The sequence below is a fragment of the Xenopus tropicalis genome, chromosome 2 (assembly GCF_000004195.4).
Source record: "Xenopus tropicalis strain Nigerian chromosome 2, UCB_Xtro_10.0, whole genome shotgun sequence".
In the NCBI taxonomy this organism is placed as follows: Eukaryota; Metazoa; Chordata; class Amphibia; order Anura; family Pipidae; genus Xenopus; species Xenopus tropicalis.
Window position 1 is genome coordinate 71091581 of NC_030678.2, and position 25924 is coordinate 71117504.

General features: G+C 37.7%; 1 protein-coding gene across 4 annotated transcripts in view; it reads right to left on the minus strand.

Moving 5' to 3' along the window:
* The window catches only part of foxp4 (forkhead box P4), a 42415-nt gene extending 18211 nt beyond the window's left edge, over positions 1 to 24204 (minus strand). Inside the window, exons 1-7 of one of the 4 annotated variants that reach the window (XM_012964612.3) lie at positions 23962 to 24204; positions 5052 to 5238; positions 3195 to 3284; positions 2683 to 2805; positions 1008 to 1094; positions 736 to 886; positions 408 to 588 (exon numbers count right to left, since the gene is read on the minus strand). In XM_012964612.3, the coding sequence (XP_012820066.1) occupies positions 408 to 588; positions 736 to 886; positions 1008 to 1094; positions 2683 to 2805; positions 3195 to 3284; positions 5052 to 5222 (803 nt within the window). In that variant the 5' untranslated portion in view covers positions 5223 to 5238; positions 23962 to 24204. Of the gene's footprint in view, positions 1 to 407; positions 589 to 735; positions 887 to 1007; positions 1095 to 2682; positions 2806 to 3194; positions 3285 to 5051; positions 5239 to 22444; positions 22907 to 23961 lie in introns of those variants that run through there. The other 3 variants (XM_012964620.3, XM_012964615.3, NM_001077187.2) reach the window with 3 other exon arrangements.
* Positions 24205 to 25924: the final 1720 nt, after the last annotated feature.

The window sequence follows — 25924 nt, forward strand, 5'->3', positions numbered from 1 at the left end:
CATTTAGTTGAGATTCTCCAGCAGAATTTTGCTTTGAAATTTTCAAAAACACAAACAGGTTTTTTATATTTAATTTTGAAATTTCATATGGGGATAGCCATATTCTTCATTTCTCAAGGTACTATAGCCATGTAACCTGTGCTCTGATAAACTTCAGTTACACTTTACTGCTGAGTGGCAAGTTGGAGTGATATCGACATTCGACCGGCGATTTACATTCTAGCCGGTGGGATGGCACTGGGAGATTTGTCAACTGGCAACTAATCTCCCCGTCTGTCATGGCCCTAAGAAGACAATGTGGCTTATAGGAATAAAGTAGTAAGAAATAATGCTGAGTAAAAACTATGAAAAAGCAAAGGTAAAACAAGCTCATCCACAAACCTTTATACAGTATAGCTACCACTCACCTATCTCTGCGTGTGTTCTGCCCATTAGGTAAGGAGGGGTGTATTGTAGGAAGTGAAACCTTGGAATTTGGGAATGAGGTAGTGATTGAGGTGGTCAGGTCAACAGTGTCCTGTTTACTAGATTCTTCCTGATTGCTGCTCATCTCCTTTAGGAGCTGCTGCAGGTCTGACGGAGATACAGCTAATAAGATATTATAAAGTTATTTAAAGAAAAGCTGCACAACACATGCATTTATAACTGCATATAAAACATATTATTTCATTGTGTTCCCTTATTTCTGGTCCAGTAAACTGGCTTGGTTGTGACAGGGAGTAATGGTGCTCTTACCTTGTGGAAGACTCTGTATTGGTAATGGCCCTTGCCCAGATTGAAGCCCCACCAGGTTCTGCCTCTGGAGATTTAGTAAGTGCTGTTGCTGCAACTGTTGCATTTGTAATAGTTGCTGCTGGAAAGCCAACTGCTTGTTTCCCAAAGATGACTGTTAGACAAAGAAACAATGGTCAGCAAGGAGCAAAATGGGTCAGTGTAAGTCAGATTTTATGACATAATGAAAATTCACATCAAAACGCAAAATGTAACGGAGCGACTACTTAACTCACCTCTTTTGGTTGTTGCTTCCCAGCCTGCTGTTGAGACAGAAGCTGAAGGTGCAGCTGTTCCTGCTGTTTCTTGTAATACTCCTGCAACTTAGAAAAAGAAAAAAAAGGAAACTTAACTAGCTGAATAGTTTAAAAGTTGCCTTAGTGTGATATCAATGCTAAACACTAGTGTAGCTGTTTATTTGTGAAAGACTATACAAAAGAGCCCTGTGTTTTCATGCAAGAATTACTAATAACTAATAATATGGAATTGTATTTGTGTTTATTGGTGGCTAAGAGGGCTAAACCATTGTATGTTTCGTTGCAATTCATCTAAAAGCTTGCAAAAACATGTAGACATCAATGGAAGCTGTGCTAGACATTTCCTTTGTTATTCTTTCACTTTGAAGTATTCGATTTTAAAAAAAAAAAAAAAATTTGGTAGCTATTCGAGCTATTAAATGTGAAGTTCACAATTTGAGGTATGTGTTTTTTTAACATTGAGTATTTTTTTTTATTGGATGTTTAACAAATAAGAAAATATTTGTGCTTTTTAAAATGTGAATTTAGTCGAGATTAAAAATAACCTCTTAATTAAACAAATCCGGATAAAATTTGATAAATAGGCCACCTAAAGACTATGGAATTAACCCCTTATGCAAATTAACCAAGGCTAATTAAGGGGTAGGCATAAGTGAATATGGAACACATTATCCATTACAGTTCCTTTGTGATAAGACTGTTGTTGACTTAGTTCTATAAATAATTTGACATCTGGAAAGAACTAGTTATTTTGTGGTACCGATATTTGCAGGTGCTTAGTATTCATTAAGAGTATTCATCTCACTTTAAAGGGTACCTAAAGTACCTAAAAACTTTGCTCCCCTGTAAGCCCTACCCTTAAACCAGCCTTCGTAAATGTGTGTAAGTTGTCTGGAAACATACCCATTACAGTTACTATGTTGTTTCCAAGGCTACTGTGATACTAAAATCTACAGTTAGGGGCACATTTACTAATCCATGAACGTCCGAAAAGCATCCGAATGCGTTTTTTTCGTAATGATCGGTATTTTGCGACTTTTTCGTCACCGTCACGACTTTTTTGCGAATTGTCTCGAATTTTTCGAGCGATCAATATGAAAAAGTCGCGACAATTCGCGATAGTCGTAATGGCTATGAAAAAGCCACGACAATTCACGAAAGTCGTAATGGCTATGAAAAAGTTGCGACAATTCACGAAAGTCGTAATGGCTATGAAAAAGTTGCGACAATTCGCACAAGTCGTAACGGCTACGAAAAAGTTGAGACGGTGACGAAAAAAATGCAAAAATACGAAAAAGTTGCAAAATGTTTGTTTCCAATCCGATTTTTTCCCATTCGGGATTCGGATTCGTGGATTAGTAAATCAGCCCCTAAGTACTGATGTTGGTATATATAGTTTATGTATTGAGTGTATAGATAGGTCAGTATAGGTTTGTGAGTGCTGGGTTTACTTGGAAGGGTTGAACTTGATGGGCTCTGGTCTTTTTTTCAACCCAAGTTAACTATGTAAGCATAATATTTTTGTTGAGGCTTCTTATATCAGTTCCACATAATCTGGCCTCACAAAAGCAAGTTTACATTTCTCACAACAGTTATTTGGTCGCCCTGGTATTTAAATTTGCAGGCACCTAGCAAATAATGTTAATGAACTTACCTGCTGTAGCATGAGTGCCTGTTGCTGCTGTAAGACAGCCTGGAGTTGTGTAGGGGACAGAATCTGCTGCATTTGCTGAGGGGTGATCATTCCAGGGGACATCATAGCAACTGAGACTGGGACCTGCAATTTAAATAAATAGATAAAATTAAAGATAAATAAGTTCTAACACCCGAACAATTATGTGAATGCACATCTCTGTGTGAATTTTTTTATATTTCCTTTGGTTTTTAAATTGTATGCATAGCAAAATGATAATATAAAATATATAGTAATAATTGAGTGGATTTTTAGGCTAAATGACAAAGACCTTGGTAAAATATGAGGACATTAGAAATCACCTCAGAACTCTATCACCCATATAAATAATGAGAAAATGAACTAGTTTTTGTTACAGTGTAGTTTTTATAGAGCTGGAGCTAGCTGCAAGTAGAAAAAAAGGCATTGCATTTCCTTTATATCTGCCTGTTCACTTACAAAGGACAGCATATTTCAGTTTTGCAAGGACTCACCTGTACTGAGGGCTGCTTGTTATCTGTGCTACTGGGGGAGCTCAAACCTGTTGCTTGCTGAAGAAGAAGTTGCCTTGCCATCTGCAGAGCCTAGGTAGTAAAATACTTTGTGAATAAATACGTCATATAAGCCATAAAGTCCTCATAACTTTATTTTAAAACTTCCATTAACTATAATCATTACTTCCCTAAACCCTAAACCCAATTCCCAAAAGAATGATCAGAGAATTATGTTAGGGAGTTTTTTCTTGGACTATTTTTTAAAGAATATTGTTTTTTCCCCCTGAAGAGTGCTGTACAATGTCATTATATTTACTGGATTTAGACAAAAAAAAATTTGGGTTATAGTTCAGCACAAGTAATCAGTAGTATACGGCTGCAGATTCCAGGTGTCTGTGAACCACCCCAACAGTATATCATAAAATCAAAAAGCAAAAAGGAATCAAGCAGCTCCAGGTAGCATTTGAAAACTGCAGTGAATTTTAATGGCAGTGTCAGCACACTACATGTTTCGGGCAGAGCCCTTTCTCAAGTGTGCTTGAGAAAGGGCTCTGCCCGAAACATGTAGTGTGCTGCAGTTTTCAAATGCTGCCTGGAGCTGCTTGATTCCTTTTTGCTTTTTGCTTTTATGATATTCACTGGATTTACTAAGCACCTGGGCAAGTTGTTTTTTATGTATAGGGAGTTTTCTTCACAGGTTCAGGGAAAAACAGTGTAACAAAGTAGTATTTATTATAGTAATGATAGAGGTAGAGGTGTTTATACATGTATATTGTCCCTGTAACAAAAAATATTTTGATCACCATCATTAGCCTCTATGTACCATAGCATAGTTCAATTTGGGACAATATAAACAAATGTCCCAAAATTATTCTCAATACAAATGGTAATAGTGGCTTTGCCAGAGAAGGAATGCAAATTCATTTACATATAATTTACAATAAAATACTCTTGTCATCTGGGGATTTTATATTTCATGAGATGGCTTTACAATACAGCATAAGGGAGGCTACAGGGGCACAAATAATAACCAACAGAAGATGTCCAGCCATCTTAAAGGAAAAGTAACGCTAAAAATTTTTAACTAAAAAATCTATTCTACCCTCCCCCAATAATTGCCCTATCCTTAAAAATATTTGTTATTTATAATGCTTTAGAAGAAAATACCTGTAAAAAACTTGGCTTCCAGTCATTTCAACAAAGGCGATATGGCGACACAGGGAAAGTTTCAGGGGAAGCGTTCACTATGCGGCGATCGACTGATCGAGTCTAGCCTTCCTTCTGTATAGGAAGGAGTCAGGCTAGACTTGATCAATCTATCACCGCATAGTTAAACTTCACCCATACTTTCTCCTGCATGGCCATATCAGCTTTGTTGAAATGACCGGAAGCCAAGATTTTTACAGGTATTTTCTTCTAAAGCATTATAAATAACAAATAGTTTTCAGGATAGGGCAATTATTGGGGGAGGGTAGAATAGATTTTTTAGTTAAAAATTTTTAGCGTTACTTTTCCTTTAATACTCTTTTCACAGTTGTCTTTATCAGTCCAAACAGGGATGACTGCCCTGCGATTTCAGGTGAGTTTGGCACTTACCACAGATTCAGCTATATACAAAGCTGAATCATAAAATTGGATGGTGTGTTTTGTTCCTGCATCTACGTCTGACACTCAAGGTACTAATTTTGTCCGGTTGCAGTAACCTAACCAATAAAGTGTGACCTGTAAATGCTTTTTGTATACTGGCTGGTAGAAATGTTAACACTAGCACAAACTGTTATTAACAGTTCACCATTAGTTTTTTAGGTTCCATTTCCTCTTATTTTTGGTATATGGTGCTAATAGAATGGTACTTGCCTGCTGTTGCTGAAAGTGCAGAAGTTCTGCTGGGCTTAACTCTCCATTAGTGTCACCACTGCCTGCTCCTTCTCTTCCCACGCAACTCTCTGATTGGTTAGGGAGGCTTCCAACTCCATTTTGGCTGGTTGGGGTGGACCGTATGGACTCAGATGCAGATTCCACCATCATGACTTGATTTTGTGACCTAATAACAATACAAGAAGAAAACATTCTGTAAATTAAGTCAGTTATGCTAAAAAAGAACCTGAACCTGGACAGTAATTCTGATTAAAATAATCAAATTGCAAAACTTTGTTACGGTGGTGTGAAACTCGGGTGCTGGAAGATAATGCAGCTTCTTCAAGACGGAGCTCCATCAAGATGGAGCAAGGACTCCATTGATGTAAAATGTATTTACATTCATAAAAGTAGACTTAAAGCTCACATAAAGCTCACATCAAGTTGAATGTTTTGATTCACCAAATGCAGTTGTGGCTAAACCCAGCTGTGCATACAAATGTAATCAAGGTTCCCAGTCTATAGGAAAAAATAAATATGCAAGATAATAATTATTTGACTTAGGGCAGTGACAAACGGAGAGATTAGTCGCGCAACTTCTGCAAATCGCTGCGCCGCGTATGCCATCCCACCGGCGATTTACATTCTAGCCATTGGGATGAATGTGGGAAAAATAATTAGCACATTATTAATAAATACCAAGATATCCAATATACTTTAGACTGCATGCTCTTTTGGGCAGGGCCCTCTTCACATCTTGCACATACATATATACATACATACATGTTAATAATTCTGCACACATTTCAACTGACAACTTAAAAAATTGCAAAGTATTAAATCTGTTTTCTAACTTTATAGAATTCTAATAATACTGTTAAAATTGTCCCAGTTTTGAGCCCCTGTGGGAATTAGCTTTTACTGGCTGTACTTTGTTTTCTACTCACCCATCATTCTGTGCAATGCCTTTGGGCAAAAAAAAAAAAAAAAAAAGGACAACTATGGTTTCTAAAGTAGAAGATGAACAGCCTGCATGCTGCTTAAGAGGCTTTTTCAGTATTATTTTGAGATTGGTGGGGCAGTCCTGTGTATCAGTCCCCCCTCTTCGTAAGTAAACATTATAGGGCGTTGGGAGTTAGTTTACAGCATTCAGAACTGGCCAATCCACATTCTGCTGTGCAGGTCATGCTGGACAAACTGGGGAGGGGTGAGATAAGGAGGGAGATGCTTATTGTTTTACATGTACACCTGACACGGGTGCCTGGGTGAAGGGTCTTGGACTCTGCACTCCCACACCTTTCAGATAGGGAATTCCTGTTCAGCCCCTTATGCATAAGGAACACGGTTCTATAAAAGCACCAAGTTGCACAACAGTGTTGTTGAGTTTCTCTGCATGCACAAAAAACATTGGATGGATTGTATCAATTTGATTTGTTGTTTAAAAAACTTGTAATATTTAATAACTTCATACAAGCCCTATAAAATATAGCATCTATTTTTATAACATGAATGCCATCTACTTTAGAGCATAAAATTTTGTGAGCAGGGTCTTTAACCCCCTGCCTTCAATGACACTTGAACATCAGTTCAGTGCACCAGCCCAGGGTCTATTCTTCAGCTGTGTGTTGCATAAAAACCTAGAAATATAAATACGTATTAAATGCAATCTTAAAGTAAGGCAACTGACTGCTAGAGACATTCCACTAGGAAACCAACTTGTCACTGAGCAAATTGCCCAGCTGTTACCCTAAATGCCAGCCACAGGACATGTCTGAAAAAGCACCAGATGTGGCATAGCTGGCAAATGAGGCTGATCACGTACAGCCTTTTGCGAATGTATTTGGGTGACATTTGTAAGTACATATTAGGGTATGAGGCCTTGGCATGCAATGGCCCTGCATATATTGGGGCCCTGCAGTCATGTAGCAATTGTGTTATCACAAATCTTTCATTTGGATACAGAATGAAGCAAAACGTTTCAAGGACCAACCTCCTATCCAGGAGAAATATGGGGTATTAAAAATTCCTAAGCTTAATGATGATATCTGTTTACCCCAAAATAACACACCTCCCATCTAACCAATTAGGCTGAACCATTTATGACTGTTGCCGATGTACTCTGTGCAATGCAGCGAATTGCAGCTATGGACAGCTATGGTTTTCAAAGGTGCTAAGATTGGATATGCAGTCTATTTGCATGCAAACCTACTTTATATTTTCACATTTGAGCCCTACAAACAGCGGAGTGTCCAGCAGCAACCATAGAACCTAAGCTCTTGAAAGTTAAGAAGTACTACAAGAGGAAGTTCCTCTTCTCCATCCCATTAAGAAGGTAAACATGAGAGCCAGCTAAGTGTCTAATTAAGCTTCTAATTAGTCCCTGCTTGTTACTAATGCAAATTAGATTACGCTGCTTAACTACAGCATGTCCACAACACCCTTGTTAATTGCGGCCTTTGAAATTAAATTACTGCCTAATTAGCATATCAAAGCCATTGATTCTCAGCCAGAGAAGACAAGGGCAAGAGAAAAGCGTGTGCCAAGTTTTGTTAATTAGGGTCGGCTAATTAAATTGTGACGTGTGATTGCACAACGAGGTCTTGTGGATAGGGGTGTGCTTGTTTTAAGAGTGTCAGCTCCTGAGGCCAAGATAGGACAAGTGGGGCATGCCACCTATGAAGTGTATTTTGGAACTAAAATATTAATGAATGTACAAAATTAGAACAAAATGACTTTAAAAATACATACACATACAGCTGGGCAGATAAGTAATAGATCATTTCTAAAGCATTTTAGTGCCAAGATAGAGCACCAAAAACAATGATGCACTGTTTGCCATATGCAACCAGATTGAACTGGAGTACATCTTTTGTTTATGAATATGTGCAGCACAAATACAAATATTTCTGCTTTGACTAGGCAGTGTCAGCTGTTCAATTACTTTATTAAAATTTAGTATTAAAATTTAATGTCACTGACTAGTAACACATATGCAGATGTGTCATAAGCCATTGCTCTTTTTATTTAATGACTGACTTTTGGACTCATACAATCTTCAGGCTTATTCTTCTGTCTGAAACTCCATCTTTTTCTAAGACAAGAAGAACATTCTTTATTCATTTCTTATTTTACAGAAAAGGTGTAAAAATGAAGAAATAAAAAGGAAGGTTTCACAATGTCGCAATGTTTGATATAAGAAAGGGAAAGAAAGCCCAGAGAGGCCGCTTTTAATCACCCTCCACACAAACCTCGTCCCTGAGCAGATTCAATTAACTGATAACAGAAGCATCAAATTAATTTTTCAAGGATGTTAGATTTTGATGAAGAAAATCTCTCTGATTTTAATCGGGCTGGCGTTTAAAAAGCAAAAATGAATATCCTTTTAAAATCATTGGGGGCAAAAAAGGACACAGGCGCCTAGCTTAACATGTACATTCCAGTCAGTTAATTATGGGGGATGAGCACAGAGTTGAGAGGCTCTACGAAGAAATTAAAATAAGCCCCATAACCCTATGAATATTAAACCCCAGTCAAGAAACGTCTCTCAATTCACATTTGAAAAGTAAAAGAACTGATTCACATTGGGGGGGAGGTCTTTGATAAGATGACAAAAGTAAAAATCGAGTAAGAAATCACTAGAGGAATCAAAGAATTCATTGTAAGGGAGAGAGTTAACTAAGAATCTTTGATACTGACGAAGTTTGCATTAAAACTTTTCTAAATGTTAAGCCCTGCTGCTACAAGGTGCAAAGCCTAAATAACTTGAATATATGAAATATATCTTGGACTATGCACCCTTTAGACAATTATCTGACATGAAACAGAACAGAAACTCAAATTAAATGTATCTGGGCCTTAACTTACCTGAGCTTTTGACATTTTTAAATTATTTTCATGGCATGGGATAGGCTGAACTGCATCATCACTGGCCCACTCATCAGTCCTCTGAACTAGCTTTCATCTACTTCACACTGACTCCATATGCACCACCTGGACGATGACCCCCATCAGTATGTTATAGGGTAATTAAGACAGTTGGCCCACAGACCACTTTACATGATAAATTAAATGTAGAATTGCTCTAAGCTCTTTACATAATTTTTTCTTTTGTTTACATGATACAGAAAATTTTAGACTGCTTATATCAGTGCTGTCCAACTGGCGGCCCGCGACCCCCCTCCTGTCTGGCTGCTTTGATGGCTTACCTTTGAGTAAGCATTAAATGGTATCAGTACTGAGATTAACTGGCCCCCTGCATTGTTCTCACCTCAGATTCAGACTGTAATCCCTCTGTATTGTTTAAAAATGTAATCCCCTGTGTTGTTCACACCTTTTAATACCTGCATTGTTCACCCCCTGCAGTGTTCACACCTCAGGCTCAGACTGTAATCACTCCCATTGTTCACTTCTTCACACCTCAGACATAGGTACTGTAGGCAGAGTATGGCACATACAGCCAGCATAGGGCAGGTAGAGTGGTACACACAGGCAGAATAGGTCAGGGAGGGTATGGCACACACAGGAAGGGTAGGGCAGGCAGAGTATGGCACACACAGGCAGGGTAGGGCAGGCAGAGTATGGCACACATAGGCAGGGTAGGGCAGGCAGAGTATGGCACACAGAGGCAGCATAGGGAAGGCAGAGTATGGCACACACTCAGTCAGGGTAGGGCAGGCAGAGTATGGCACACACAGTCAGGGTAGGGCAGGCAGAGTATGGCACACAGAGGCAGCATAGGGAAGGCAGAGTATGGCACACACAGTCAGGGTAGGGCAGGCAGAGTATGGCACACAGAGGCAGCATAGGGAAGGCAGAGTATGGCACACACAGGCAGGGTAGGACAGGCAGAGTATGGCACACACAGACAGCATAGGACAGGCAGAGTGCTGCCTGTGTGTGCCATACTCTGCTTGCCCTATGCTGCTTGTGGGAGGTGAACCTGGCAGGGGTTTGTTGTGGGAGTTTGTTAGCAGTTGGAAATAGCCATTAAATGGTCCCTAAGGTGTGTAATTATGTGCTGGGGGTTGCTCTGCTATCCACAGGGGAGGAGGAGGCATATGGAATTTAAGGGTATATCTTAATATGACATAATTCTTTCACATATGAATGATGGTTGATATCCCCACAGTAAGGACCAAGCATTTGGGATTTTGCTGTGCTACCACCATTGTGATAAAATAGGTGTGGTTTGAAGTGGGTGTGGTTTCAAAAAGGGGAGTGGTCAAAACTGGCTTCCATTAGCGGCCCTCCACCATGTATGCTAGAGAAATTCCGGCCCTCGGCACCGTAGAAGTTGGACAGCACTGGCTTATATAATTAATTTTGTAACAACAGTGCCACCTGCAGGTCACTTTGGACAGATGTGTACAGTTAAACATTAACTGAGAAACATAAGGTGTTGTCATGTAGCTCTGCTTAATACAGGTATAGGACCCATTATCCAGAATGCTTGGGACCAAGGGTATTCCGAATAAGGGATCTTTCCCTAATTTGGATCTCCATACCTTAAGTCTACTAAAAAATCAATAAACCATTAATCAAACCCAATAGGATTGTTTTGCCTCCAATAAGGGGTAATTATATCTAATTTGGGATCAAGAATAAGGTACTGTTTATTATTACAGAGAAAAAGGAATTCAATCTTAAAAATCTGAATTATTTGATTAAAATGGAGTCTATGGGAGACAGGCTTTCCGTAATTCTGAGCTTTCTGGATAATGGGTTTCTGGATAAGGGATCCCATACCTGTACTAAAAAAACATCAGGTGACTAACTTAATTCTCTCTTAAATGGTGGACAGTGAAAAACTGCACTCTACATCCCTGTACTTTTCTACTTCAAAAACAAATACAAATAAAGGCATTTCAGGATGTAAGAGTTAAGTACTACAGCAGTTCTTGTGGGCCTAGCAGAAATGTTTAAGGGACAAATCCTAGCACAAGCCTGTTAAGTGAGTTTTTCATATAAAATAGCAAATTATCTGAGAAAGAATGTATACTTGTAGAACGTAAATAACGACTAATGTAAAGGAATGTTACAATAAAATAATGGCACAAACCTATTATATAATTCAATATTTTATAATATACTGTAAAACAGGGAATTTGCAGGGAGTTTAAAATACAAACACAAAATATAATTTAAATAAAAACACCCTGAATATTTGGTGTTTTCTAGATAATAAAGCATTAAAAGAAAGTCTGCCTTGCTTACTTAATGGCCCATAGCACAGAACAAATGAAGTTTCAAACCATGCAGTGAAATGACACGTATAACCCTTCAGAGCACCTTATCTAAAACTACTTTAAAAATGCTGCACCCTTTTAAAAAAAGTTGTGGCGACTAATTGCCCCGTGAGTCTTCACCTTTAGTCAGCAGACAATAAAAGCTAGAAAAAAGGAGAAAAGGCACAGGTGACATAGCAGATAACATATAAAACACCACTGTATTCTTCAGGACTATGTGTTATCTGCTATGTCACCTGTGCCTTTTCTCCTTATTTCTAGCTTGGAGTTACTGTTCCTTTTAGAGAATCCATCTAAGGGCTGCTCTGACTGCATTTTAATGCATTAAGTTTGCAATCAGTGCCTAACAACTTTTATTAGACATGCACCACTTTTCATTATCAGGTAACCTTACCCAGGGCTACATAAAAGAGACCAGTCACTCATCATTGCGGCTCCCCCAACAGATTGTGTTTCACTACTGAACAACTGATAGAGAGAATCCCACTTCACGCACACATGACCCAAAGGTCACCTACATACAATTTGAGATCTATTAATAAAAGAAGGAAAACACTCACAGTGCAAAATACAGAATAAAACATTTTATTAAAAGCATAATTACACTTTCAAGAAAGACATCCCAGCACACCCATCTATAACACTGAAACTCTCTAGAGTTTCCACAGGATTTCATAAAAATAGTGGAATACTTTACCTTTAAACAAACATAACAGTTTTAAAATGAAAATGAATATCAGACATCTAGAAACTTTCAAAGTCTGGTGCTTTATTTTCTAATTTATGGGCTACAACCCAAAAGCAGAGTCACACAGGGGCCACCTCTTTCAACATTAGTTCAAATAGGGCTTGTGCTGAATATACATTTTACCTATTGTTTATGGAAATATGTACGGTTGTTATTTATTGCACCAAAGAGGGCATAATGTGGGTTCAAACAATCAAAAAATCAGTAGTTCACTAAGAAGCCCTCTGTGTAAACAAACCTCTTCCTTCTCCCAGCTACAGCCTATTAAGCTTTGTAATAAAGAGCAGTTAATTATACCAAGGGCTTCTCAGTCCCTTTAAGCCCTATTCATTGATCTAGAGTTGGGGGTACACTGCCCCTTTAACACAGTTGCTTCCCACTTATATCCACATGAAATTCTGTGGCCTATCCTGTGCCAAAAATAAAAGTGGGATCAGGGCTGCCCTTGGTGTCTTCTACTGGTGTCATTGTGAAAAAAATTATGCTAATTGCTACTACATTTAGCTGAACTACAACTCCCCCATCCCACTGATGGCCAAATGCCCTAACCTGTCTAGAAGACAGGTACTCAATAAAACTATGAAGAATTTTGCCTGAAGATTTGCTCATTAAGTTCCTGCTCTTCAAAAAAAACAGTGATATCTGCTCCCCTAGCTGAAGGCTCAGGGCGGCGCACCAGAGCCTCTCTTCCGTGTGGTGAGTTGTTGGACACATCCTACAATTTTGTATTATCCTGTTCAGTATTACATGTCTGTAAATCAATCAGAGAGGAAAAGACACATATAATGTCCATGTACTGAATGGCTAGGGACCAATACATGCTTTAATAAAAACCTGTACAGTCTACAAGAGCATGTTAAATGCTAATTAGAAATGCATAATGTGAATCTAATGTTTAAACTAATGAATTGAAAAAGAAGTGACAAACTTATAGTGCTATATTTAATCGATGTCCCACATTTATATTTAAGTACTTGCATGTGCCCCTTTTTCTCTACCTATTACTAACACAATTGTTTTAACATGTGTATAAAGATTTAATAAGTAGTTGTCTTGTATAGCAAGCTAAACATTTGGCAAAGCTGGTGTGATTGTAAAAGACCCAAATATACCCAATATATAAAAAGATAGGTAAAATAAACAGCAAAGTTTAAGGACATAGCTTTGTTTATGCAGTCTATATTAAGCTACTGCATATCTGCATTTATGACATGCTTTACTATTAATATAAGCGATGGTATGTTTGCAGGCTCTTTTGGGCACGGCATTCTTTACTTCTTCTATTATTTTTTTTTTTAAAGAATAAGTAGATCTCTAAAATTACTCGGTATAGCCCCCAGAACAACATACCTTTCTCCCTGCATCTGTTTCTCTGTCACAAGCAGCTAAACAGCAGTTCTTTTACTTACTTCCCTGTCTAGCGTGAAGCTCCACCCCTTAAGCCTTCTGAGGACTCTCACCGACTATGATGACCTCAAAGAGGTGCTTACTTCACATGCCTGCTTGATATTAGTTAGAGCACAGGCACTTAGCATGCCCAGAAGGCACTTGTTTGAGGTCTCCATATTCGGCGAGAGAACCTTTTTTTCCAAATAGATTTATGTGAGAAGAATAGAGTATAGTATTAAAAGCTTTCATGGCTACCTATTTTTTCATAAAACTGTCTTGCATGTACTAGCCACACAAGCAACTGCCCACATTCAGCTAATCCAATCCTTGAAGGGGATCAAAACCTACAACTGATATAAACTTACTAAGAGTGGTCCACTGAGCCCTTTTTGCATTTACATTAATTTTCTATTCTGGTAGTTTCTAAAAATTTTAGCAGTTTAAGACGCTTATAGCAGAATTGGCTTTTGGAAGGACCCTTCAAAGCACCCTGTCAGGAAATGCCTGTATTCAATTAACCCTTGGAGTTGTTGACTCTCAGTTGAATTAGCCTGCTCTTAAAAGGGAAACTCTCACCCTAAGAAATTATTCCAAAACCTTTTCTATCACGTTAGTTGAGCAAAATTAACTTTACTTACATTATATAAATTATTTAAATTGCATTGCCTTCAGTCTGGGAATTCACAATCACAGCAAACAGGCAGGACATTTTGCCCATGCCCAGGATATACTATTATAATATAGAGCATAACGATGGAGGGGGAATATAAGGAAGGCAATGACATCTAAGAAGTGCTGAATGGAAAATGAAAGTAACTTACTGACAGTTTAGATTTTTAAATACACTTATAAGGGGTATAGATGTTTTAATTAAAAATATATTTAGGTTTCATGATACATGTGCAATACATGTGCAAAGGACCACAAAACCATAAAAAGTCAAGTTGTACAGATGGGGTACATTCATCTTATTTTACTTGTTTGTTTTACTTAAAACACTTTAATCAAGATCTTCACAGACCACTTAATACGGTACTGTTCGGTGGAACAATTCTAATAAAGCAATATTTGATGAAGACACACTATAAGGATTATTGCTACTACTTAACTAGGTTACAAGGATGTTCAGTTTTTTCGTTTTCATATCTACTGAATTGGTCCATGCCTCCCTCCAGCCCTTCTGTATGATAACAAATCCAATGCAACTACATAACCACACAATCTAAAACTTTAACTACATTTGAGGGTTTTAGAAAGCAGCAAGCCAAAATTCATGTTTAACAAACAAATCTATTTCTACATGAAAATACAAAAGCAACCCAAACTGTTAATTTGGAAGGAATAAAGCATGGCATATTTTTAGCAGATAAGACTGGACTGCAGTGACAAGTTTGCTCTAAAATCATATTTTCTCAAGTGCAAATCATTGTAGATTTGATTCTTCCATTAAATGGAATTTATAACTTTAACATTTACTGCTGAACTACGCTGGGGGGGAAATTACATAGTTGTACAGTGTCTCTTTATACAGTCTATAAGCAGTGAAATAGGGGTTCTTCCTGCTTATGCTATGCCACAATCCAATAACTGTTTTTGACCAGCCAAGTGCCCACATAAAAATTATGGGCTGTTTTTAGTCTTCCATGTGCCCAGCTAAATCAGACACCCAATTTTCTAATAGGCCTTCCCATAGCTTCCTTTAAGAGAATTATTACACTGAACAATACATATTAAAAAAAAGGCAACAGACATTGATTAGTGGAGAATTCTGGAATTCCAAAAACTAAAATTGGTACAGGTATAAGATCCATTATGCGGAAACCCATTATCCAGAATGTTCCGAATTACAAAAAAGCCATCTCCCATAGAGTCGATTTTAAACAAATGATTCTAATTTTTAGAAATAATTTCCTTTTTCTCTGTAGTATTAAAACAGTACCTTGTACTTGATCCAAACTAAGATATAATTAATCCTTATTGGATGGGTTTATTTAATGTTTAAATTATTTTTTAGTAAACTTAAAGCATGGAGATCCAAACTACGGAAAGATCCCTTATCCGGAAGAACCCAGGTCCCAAGCATTCTGGTTAATACATCCCACACCTGTATAAGCAACACCTTCTTAAAAGCTATACTGCAAAGCTCATTTCCCTAACTAAAACCCAAATGTTTGCGAGTGGTAGACAGTGGGCATCATAATGAGCGCAAAACAGATTGCACTTTGAGGCATAAAGGAGGCTGTAATTACAACATATAAAGTTTATAGCTATAACATAAATATACACTAAAGAAAAAGATACCCAGCATATGCAGACAATATAGAAATAATAAGCCAGCAATCTGACAAATTATATAGAAAAAAAAATATTATGGGTTATTTAATAAAAGACACTAAGTTTGTCCCTGTGCAGTAACCTATAGCAACCATTCAGCAGGTAGCATTTACTGGTTCACTGTTTAAAGCAAACATCTTATTGGTAGGGATGGGTTACTTGTACTTTACAAACTTAGGGTATTTTATTACATATGGGGGAAAAAATGAAGATTAATTAAGATGAATGCTACATAATAGGGAACATAAAGACAAATGTACATACACATCCAACAATGACATATGTAGAAAAGAGATAAAACTTAAGATATAGAGAAGACCGTGGCATTGGGGCATAAAATACAGAACATATATATACGTATACATGCAAGCAAAATGTTGCCAAGACAGTATAAGATTTTAACCTATTATGTAAACCCCAGACAAAAGCATCCAAATCCTAAATACGCACTCATTTTGGCTGGCATTCATGTGTACCATTTTACTAGGTATGCTCCAGTTAGCCGAATGCTTTCAGCCAGTGCAAAGGATGAAGAAAATTCCTCTGAACTGCGCTAGTCTCAAGAACTGGCCATGCACCTCAAGTCTAAGATTTTAAGAAAAATTCATCATATTATTTCAAAAATTATTTCCCTTTCAGAAATTAAAAGACAGTTAGAGCACATACACAAACTATACACACGCACACACATATATGAAACAACATGCCTTTAGTTCTGTGCGGAAAGAATTGAAAGACAAACAATAAGCTACAGAGACATACGCAAACTACAAAGTGATACAAACTACAGAAAGAAAAAGTAGATACAACTACTACATGAAAAAATAAGGGATACAAAAATAAAAATAAATTAATTAGTTTAGGTGTAGTTAAAAGAATTAGAGAGCCAATGCAAATGAAACACACACATACAAGAAAAAACAGGAAAATGTAACAATGTGTGGTACGGTTTTCTCTATCCCCCCATAGTCACCAAAATATATATATTGGCAGTATATCAATATAAAAATGTAATGTCTGTCAACCGAAGGCTCACTGCACTGAGAGTATACTTTTTACATAAGACTGCATCAAATAAGACAAACAAATAATACTGCAGCTTGGCAGGTGCATGGTGTTTCAAGGACCTGCTATTTTCCCCAGTACAGTCAGTTTGTTAACAACCAGAGTACAAGTCTCATATGACTCTGCAGACTAAAGTTGTCACCAAAAATGCACAAGCATTCGGTTAAGCACATAAACTTTAGGAATCTTACATAAAGGGGAGCCACATAACACACAAATCACTCTTCCAATGCAATCTGTGGACCCATACATTGTCACAGCCTAAGGATTACATACACATTGTCACTCAGTAAGAGAATTTTACTGCTCTGCAGGAGATGCAACTGTGGTGGCCTCACTGCACATGCTTGGATTTTAATGGCACATTTCCTGCCTCATTACACACCAAAGTTATAGGGTCTCAGCGCTGCTGTGGGGGTGAATGTGCAGCATCATATCCCCTCCCCTCAGTGTTTCTAGTGCCAGCTGTGTAAACATCATATTCTCATCCTATACACCCCTCTTAATTCCCCCCGGGGGGGGGGGGGGGGATGTACTGAAGAACATCTCTATGACACAGGAGCCCAAGTACTGCTCATGATTAACAATGCTGGGAACTTTGTCATATTTGCTCCAGAGAGATTCTAATCTTCAACCATTCACCCCCTGTTTTTTTTTTTTGTTTTGTTTTTTTAGTCTTGAGTAATTCCTCTCATTTCCACAAATGAGATGAAACTACCCAAACGGCACTTGATGTTGGCAGCCAGACAACAGTCCAGATTTCACTGGGTCAAAACTGGCATGACAGCAGTATTTCTTCACTCAAGTGTCTGAAAAATAGTCTTTAGGAATTATTCCCTCATCCTTTGAAATACCAATACAAGTAATGTACTTCTAGTAAATGTATTTGATTTAAGGACAAGATTTTGAAAGTCATCTCTTTATCCTTAAAGGTTCATATACAGGTTATGAGCAATATACTAAATTCATGTTAAGGTTTATTTAAAGGCCTGCGCACCATTTGGCAAAAAGTTCTTCTCAGCTAGACACAAAAATAAAATCCTTTAAGATATCAGTAGCAGGCTGATGAGCACACCATTACTGTAATATTCTCTATTCACACAGAAAATAAATACACAAAGTAACTACCTGTACTACCAAATTTGTATCTAGTGCATGATACTGAAGTTTAATGGCTGCAATTAGAGCACTGGTATTGGAAGCAGTCAAGCTTTATTAAATGACTATGGCAGTATTATGGAAAAATATATTATATAATCTATTTGCTATTTTTCATAAATTATCATATATGCACATTTACATACATTGAGAAGTCTTATATACAGTAGTATGAAAATAGAGCAGGAGAACTGAATAATTAACAAAGAAACTAGTCAGGGGGAAAGGCAATCATGCTGTCTTGTACTAGTAAAGAGGCTCATTATGATGCACAAATTTACAATGACAAAAATTATTTTAACAAAAACAGATTTTGTTCTGTGAAATGGTGTAAAAACTTTATACATAGCCAAGTGTGCCATGTGTACAGTTACCTACCAAGATGATGCAGTATCTGGCCTGACTTGATGCACTGGTGGACAGTTCTACAGCATTTTCACAGGAACCTTTGCTGCCTTTATTTTTATTAAGCAAATTCTACTTTTGAAAAACCAGATTGGGTAGACCAGTTTAATGCATAGGGGTAAAAACCCAGATGCTTGGCCATTTTGCTTTGGTAGCTGAAATTAACCTGAGTAACTCAAGACAATCCTACTCAAGTCAATCACGAAAAGTATTTTGCACTCACTTTGGCAAGCAATGGTGTGTACAAACTGATATGAGTAATATCAGAAATTAATTCCATCAAAAAAAGTAATTAATTTGGGGCATTATCCATGGTGCAGCATCTCACTCACCACCCAAGCAAACAATTTGAAACAGAGGCCCAACGTATGTATTCAGTTCAACAGTGCTGTGCCAGAGAAAATAAAGTGACGGTTATTTAGAATTTTAAATTGCACAGAAAATCTGCTATTTATTTTTAATGATCTTAAAAATTACAATATTTGTTCATTTATGTGACGAGGGCAAAAATATATTGTTTCACTATTATATTGATATATGTTATGGTAATAAAAAAATATTCCTAATGTTTAATAGTTAGGGATCAAAATTAGTAATATTCAGGAGTAACAAGAGAAACAAACAAAACACATCAACTATATTTTCTAAAGCACAGTAAATAAATCTCAGAAATATCACACAGATTTCAGTTTAAGTACTATGTTTCTGTGCTGTTTCCATGTTTTGCAGTTTTTACTCTGTTGTACACTAACCCTAATTAAAAATAAGTAATCACACACACACATGCACAAACCACATTACAGGCTTTTAGGAGGGGTTAATCCACTGAATCTCTTTTTCACAAATTAATGGAATGGACCATAAAAAAGTTTTTTTTTGCACAGCCCAGTAGCTCTTGAAGGCAAATTGATGTTCAAAAGCAACTTCCAAACACAATGGAAAATATTCCAAACACAATGTTGCATTTTTCTTAGATATAACTTTTCTTCCAAATTCCATTTCTCTTCTTTTTTTAGCTTTGATGTTTACCAGCATGATCTATTTTAATGCATGCCTGATTCTTACACCTTGGTATCAGACAATGAAAAGAGAATTCAAATAAAGGAATGGTTTTAATAAGTGTAAGGAAAAACTACCCCCAACCAACACCACAAAAAAAACATCAATTTGGGATTAGAGAGGATTTAAATGTACACACTGTTATATATGCTACATGCTTTGTCTCTCTCCTAGACATTTGAGCACCATCCTTAGTTCCTAAGGACCAAGGGAGCAATGCACATAATTAATGGATAGATAAATACATAAAATATATTCTTGAATTGCTGTAATTAGCTCATCACTTTGTAAAACATGAGGTGCAATATTAGCCAATCATCTAGTTTAACTTCCTCATATTGAATTATGCCTTAATGAATCAACACATATGGATCTGCAAAAACTATTTTTCTGTGTTTACCAAAATGTACCTGAGGACTAATAATTGAATTTCTGTAAGTATATTTTTGTAAATGAAAGTGTATTTTTTATTTTCTCATATTTAATAAAAATGAATTCCATTTAACTTAATTTCTATAAAAATCTCCCATAGTTTTTACACATCAAAAGCAGTTAGAGTGCATACATTACCATCTTTATCTACAAAGAACCTTTATTTTGCATGTTTCTGCAATTTTTAAGCTCATGCCTATAATAATTTCTTCAAATTATACACATTTTTATAGCCAGAAAATAAAGCTGCAAAACTTCTTTCAAATTCCTATCCATTTAAGAGCCCTCCCAGTTCTGAATGTGACAGTCCTGAATTTAAAAACCCGGTCTAAAAGATACTGCTACTTCAATTACTACAATAACTTCTTGTGAAGTGAAGACATCTGCAAACTGCACTTAAAAGTTCAGACCCACTTTATTATCTTATGGACGATTCAGTTAACCTGGAATTTCATACATTTTTCTTGCATACCCTAATAAATACAACAAATGAATTAGATTTATGCACACACATACAACTACAGATCCAGACATACACCACATGTGGAAAATACTGACCCTAAAAAAGGATTAAAAATGTAAAACTTAATTATATTGCAGAAGACTGACTTATTAATACATTATCGGGAGGTGGTTTCCACCTATTTAAAAATAACTTTTATCAAAAGGTACACAAATTACTAAAATAAACTAAGATAAATTAAAAACAAACAAAACAAATGAATAGCTTTACTTATTAGACTAATGTAAATAACATAGCTGTATGTATTGTGAGCTGTAAAGAGTTTAGAAGGCATGTGCTTCAGTAAGTATCTGGAAAATGCCTGTAAGCACAAAATTTAACAACAATATATGCAAGTACACAGGTTTTCTTAAAATGCATACTACCTAGAGATATCTGCCATAAGACCACAATGAAAAAAGCCTGCTATAAATTAAGGCATACCCATTATCAACCTATACTTATTATCAAATATTGTTTAAAAAAAATGAAGCATTCGAGCTTTTATAATTAATATTTAACACCCTGGTTTTTTTTCCCCACTTCCATCAAGAAAGTTTTTTTTTGTAAATGATGAACCTCCCTTTTCACACCTCTGAACACAATAGCATAGGGCTGCTTAAAAATATAGTCTAAGTAGCTAGCAAGCAAGTCTAGCAAGTAAATCTTATGTTATCCAAAAACATGAATTGGATAGGAGATATACTGTCATTAGCCTAAGGCCACATGGAGGTGGCGCTAAAATATAAAATCCATGATGTCTCACTTTACAGTCCGGTGCTTTTACAACAAGACTACTATAATTTCCTATAGGTGGCAGAATGGTATTTTAATAGGGGCAGCAGGTATGCACAATCTGGGCCAAGAGATGCCTCCATGCAGCTGTACACACTTAAATGTATATTCAGAGCAGCCACCAATACTAGACAATTTTCTAAAATAACCTAAAAAAAAATCTGATGGGGAGAAAACCTTTCTTCCAATAACAACTCTCTTACCCCTCTTATAACTCAGTGCTAATGACTGGGAATAGCATAATAACCTGGAAACAGCATCCATGTGCCCTGCACTGCCCATATGGCCATAATAAAACAGGTGGAATTAAAATACACTAGTCAATTCTGTTGCCATTGAGTCTAATAAAGTGTATTTGGCATTTATATTTCTAAGGTATTTCCATATATTTACATACCAAACACAGTTAAAGACACCCACACAGATAATAGAAGCAATCATTCCCTGATTACTGTCACCTCATTAGCATCAAAAGAAGGGATAGAAATTTCATATTAACCACTAGCCTCCAAGGAAACAAAAAGAAACAAAACAAAAAACACAGAAAAGTATTTACTGCAAAGAGACACTGCTATTATCATTCTTAGAAACTTTACAAAGAAGTTTGTGTGGATTACGTTGGCTCTTGTGTACATCACTCAAAGCCACATTTCTTTAACAAAAGACTTTTTTGGCCATGATGTGTCCATCCTGCGACCCTCCAGTTGATGTTGCTCTAACACTCCCTATAATATCCAACAGCCTACAATTGTCGCTGGTTATTGAAGTTTGACAGCTGGGGGCCGCAGGGTGGACATCCAGGTTTGCCCTAGAAAAACGCCCTAAAGCCTCAAAAATGACTAAATAATCCCCAGGCAGACGAGATCGGAAAGGATCCCCTTGCAGTCAGCGCGTCGATCCCCTTTTGTTCCCCTTGCACATGACAGAGTAGTGCCCCGGGAAAGCAGAGCCCAGGGCTGTGGTGGGAGCAAAGCACCGAACATAGGGAACCTTCTATTTACTCGAGGAACTTTCTGTCACCTGACAGGAAAGAAATGGGCGACGTTTACTGTATTACTGGGTAAAGTGTTCAGCAACTTGTTTTACAACCTGTTTAATGGTAGAACACACAGCCTCTCTGCACACACAAACAATACAGACGGGATTAAGTTGTGCAAAAGCGGCTAGCCCTTATTGCTCGCATGTGGTGTAAAGTGCTTCCTACATGGCCATTGTTGGGGGAGGTTGTGATGCCATGTGCTCCACAAAGCCCGACACTCACCTCTAAGTATGCCCCGAGTAGCAGCCAGTGCCGGGATCCATACGCTCCACTCCCACAGAGAACTTGGCGCTGCTACTGCACAAGCTTCACTACACAGCGCCCGGCCGGCCGCCAGGAGGCTTCGGGATATCCCACAGGAGCAGGTGGACAACACTTGGCCAAGCAGTCAGAGAACAAAGGAAGAGAGAATAAAGAAAAAAACCTGAGCTGGCCCGAGATATCAGGGAGGCAAAGTTGAGAGGAAGGGAGAGATTGTCTGCGCTCACTCTGAGGCGGAGAAGGACTGGCTTCAGGACCAGTGAGAAACTCCTTCCTCGCCCCCCTAACCCCCCCCCCCCCTGCGCGACACTACAAAGACAAGAGCAGAGCAGCACCTCTCTCTATCTGCTCGGAGCCCCCTCCCCGCCCCAAACACACATACACACAAAAAAATTCAAACAATCCTCTCCCGGCCCCCTCCCTCCCTTCTTCCTCCTCCTCTCTGCAAGACACCAGCTCAGAGACTGAAAGCAAAGAAAGCGGCGCAGGGAAAGAGAAGAAGAAAAGCTCTGGGCTCTCTCCTCTCCAGGCAAGAAATCTGAGCCGCCTCTTCACATGTCAGTGCACACGGTGCGGATCCGGGCAGGGCTTATTCACACACTCTTGGCCCCGCTGCTTTCTTATGCCGGGGGATCCTGGGCCCCCGCTGCTCACTCTTTACCAAGAAGAGGGGAAAAAGTTTTAACTTTCTATTTTGTGAGTTAAAACCTACGGACAACAGAATGCACTTACACACAGTGTGTCGGCTAGCTTTCCTGTGCGTCTACCCTTCATATTAGTGATGATGGAGTTAAGTGAATCGAATTCCCCCCTCACTCATTTTGCACTCATTTCTCACTTTAAATCTTCTCCAAGAAAGTGAAATGTACCGCTGCTCTGTATTGTGACACTGATATGGAAAATCAACCTGTGGCCATCCAGCTCCTGTGCCATCAATCCGTTAAACTTTTAGGGCAATACTTCCAGTTTTTGTGACATCAAATGCTTAAATGAAGTAGACAAATGAATCTGCTCTTAATGGCGCACCGTTCCACTCTTCCTATGAACTAATATTACATTTTGTTTCTAAGTGGGTAGCATTCCCTGTCAAAATGCAATAGGAACTGCAGTGCAATGGATCATGGTATAGCTGGTCTTTTCTTTCCTTGTGTGGGACAGTAGCATCCAACATGTGCAGCTGCTGTTAAACACACCAAGTTACAAAATAAGTCCGTGCCGGGACTCCTAGCTAAATGATAGGCAGGGCCAAACAGGCTACAATTTTTTTATTTGTTTAATTTTTCATTCTGGTTCAAATTAAATCTGAAATTATACATTTTAAAATGCACTGACTGAAACATTTTTTGGCAACAAGCACTATATCCAACAGAAACATTTTTTGAGAATTTATAGCATTTTAGCAGCTTTTCATAAACCTTTTTTTACTGATAATGGAAAACATAAAATATGTATATTTTTACAGGAAGACAATACTTTACCCTGGACTGGGAGTAGGGCTATTAGGCAGAAAGTCTCTGGAGTGGGGCGGATCTTCTCTTGATTGTCAGATAGCGACGGTATGAGTTATGAGTCCGGACTATTGGGCTCCTAGGTGACGATCAGCATTGGCTTCCTAGGTGACTTCCATAAGGGGGTTCAGCGATCACCCTCATGCTTCTTCACACCCTGGGTTCAGAGGGCTAAAGTAACTGTACAGAAAAGTATCCATACCAAAATAAATACAAGGGAACCTTGCTGAGACAGACTGCTTGTAGGCAAGCCATGCAAAAAAAAAAAAAAAAATAGAAGCCAATCATTTCGCCTGCCTTTCGCTGGATGCCGGGGGCTTCAATAAAATGTCTCGCACTTATTTTAATTAGCAAGTCATTTCAATTGCCCCTGAGCTGTGTTCACCGGAAATGCTCGTTGGAAATTGATCCCCTTCATGTCACTTTCAGACACTGACAGTCCCCTGACTTGCTTTTTACTCTCAGTGCTTGAAATCACTGAGTAATTTGCATACAGGAAAAATAAAATCACGCGTTTCTTAGTATTTTTTTCTTCAAATGTAATGTTTCCATTACAGTGAATCAGACAGTTTTTCGCACTGCATAATGAAAAGTAAAAAGTAACAGTAATGGGTTACCTCCTACACAACACCCAATTAGCAACCCTGAAATAGATCCATTGCATTATACACATCTAGGTCAATACCATAACCCTGAAATTTACAGTCTCTAGGATTATGGCCCCACTATTTTTGTCAAAAATTTCTAACCATAAAAACCATAGAGGCAAAAACCCCCAAAAATCCGCCCAAAAATGTAAATCAAAATTAAGTGCCAAAGACACAGAGGTGGGTGCTGTTGAATACAATCTGTGTAAGATTCACAAGAAATGCCCTTGGAAAAACATGGGTCTTATTTAACTCAGAACAAATTGCACTTCAATCAAAAACTAAAATTATTGGGTTCTGGGTAAAAAAAAAGTCCTGTGAGGGAGTTGCAGCTGTTTGTGGACTTTTGATCTGAGAAAATGCCACCACAGCAATTTCTCTTAGGAGACTAAAGTGACTATTTATGCATCCTTAGGCTAAATGGCCATCCTGTTTGACCCAGCTGACTGGCTGGTGGCAAGTGAAATGCTGAGATAAAATCATTTTATGTTTTAAGGTTTAAAATGAAGGATATAACAGTTACATTGTGGTGCTGTGAGCAGCTGTTTGCAGAACCTTTATTCCCAGTCAGCAGGGGTGTTGATCAAGGAACAATATGCCATTGCCATATTTGGGGGCAAGAAAAACACTGGAAGTGTATTTTTTTTACTCTAACCCTTCTGGATTAATCAAGTGTTAATTGGATGGAATAGGAGTAATGGCCCTAAATATGAAGTGTAAAAATTGGATGATATTGGCAGTTGTCAGTTTTTCAACTTCCCTATTTATAAAACTTAATCTTTGGCAAAAATGTTTCATTCAACGTAGGCACAAAATTATCAATTTTCCTCACTTTACTCTATTTGCAATGAACTCTTGCATTGACCTTATAACTAAAATTACATTTTGCTCTCTCAACTGACTCAAAAGTCACATTATTTCCCATAGCAGAAACAGTAATTGAAGTTGAAAAAAGACACAGTGCAACCTTTAGTCTAAATAAAACCCATGTAACTACAAGCTGATCCATAGGAAGCTGTAAAAAAAACCTTCAATGACATCTCTAATTTGCCCATTAGGATTCCAAGTGAGAAATCGGGCAAGTGCCTGGAACCACTTTTTGCTAAGATTTAGGGGAAGATTTTTCAAAAAGTGAGTTCAGAGCTTGATACATAAATACTCACCCACATTCTATTCATTCCTATGGAATTTTTTAGAAGATTATTTATCAAATGGCTTATAAATATGCTTCTAAAAATCCCATAGGAATGAATAGAAACTTGATAAATCTGCCCCAAAATTTCAGT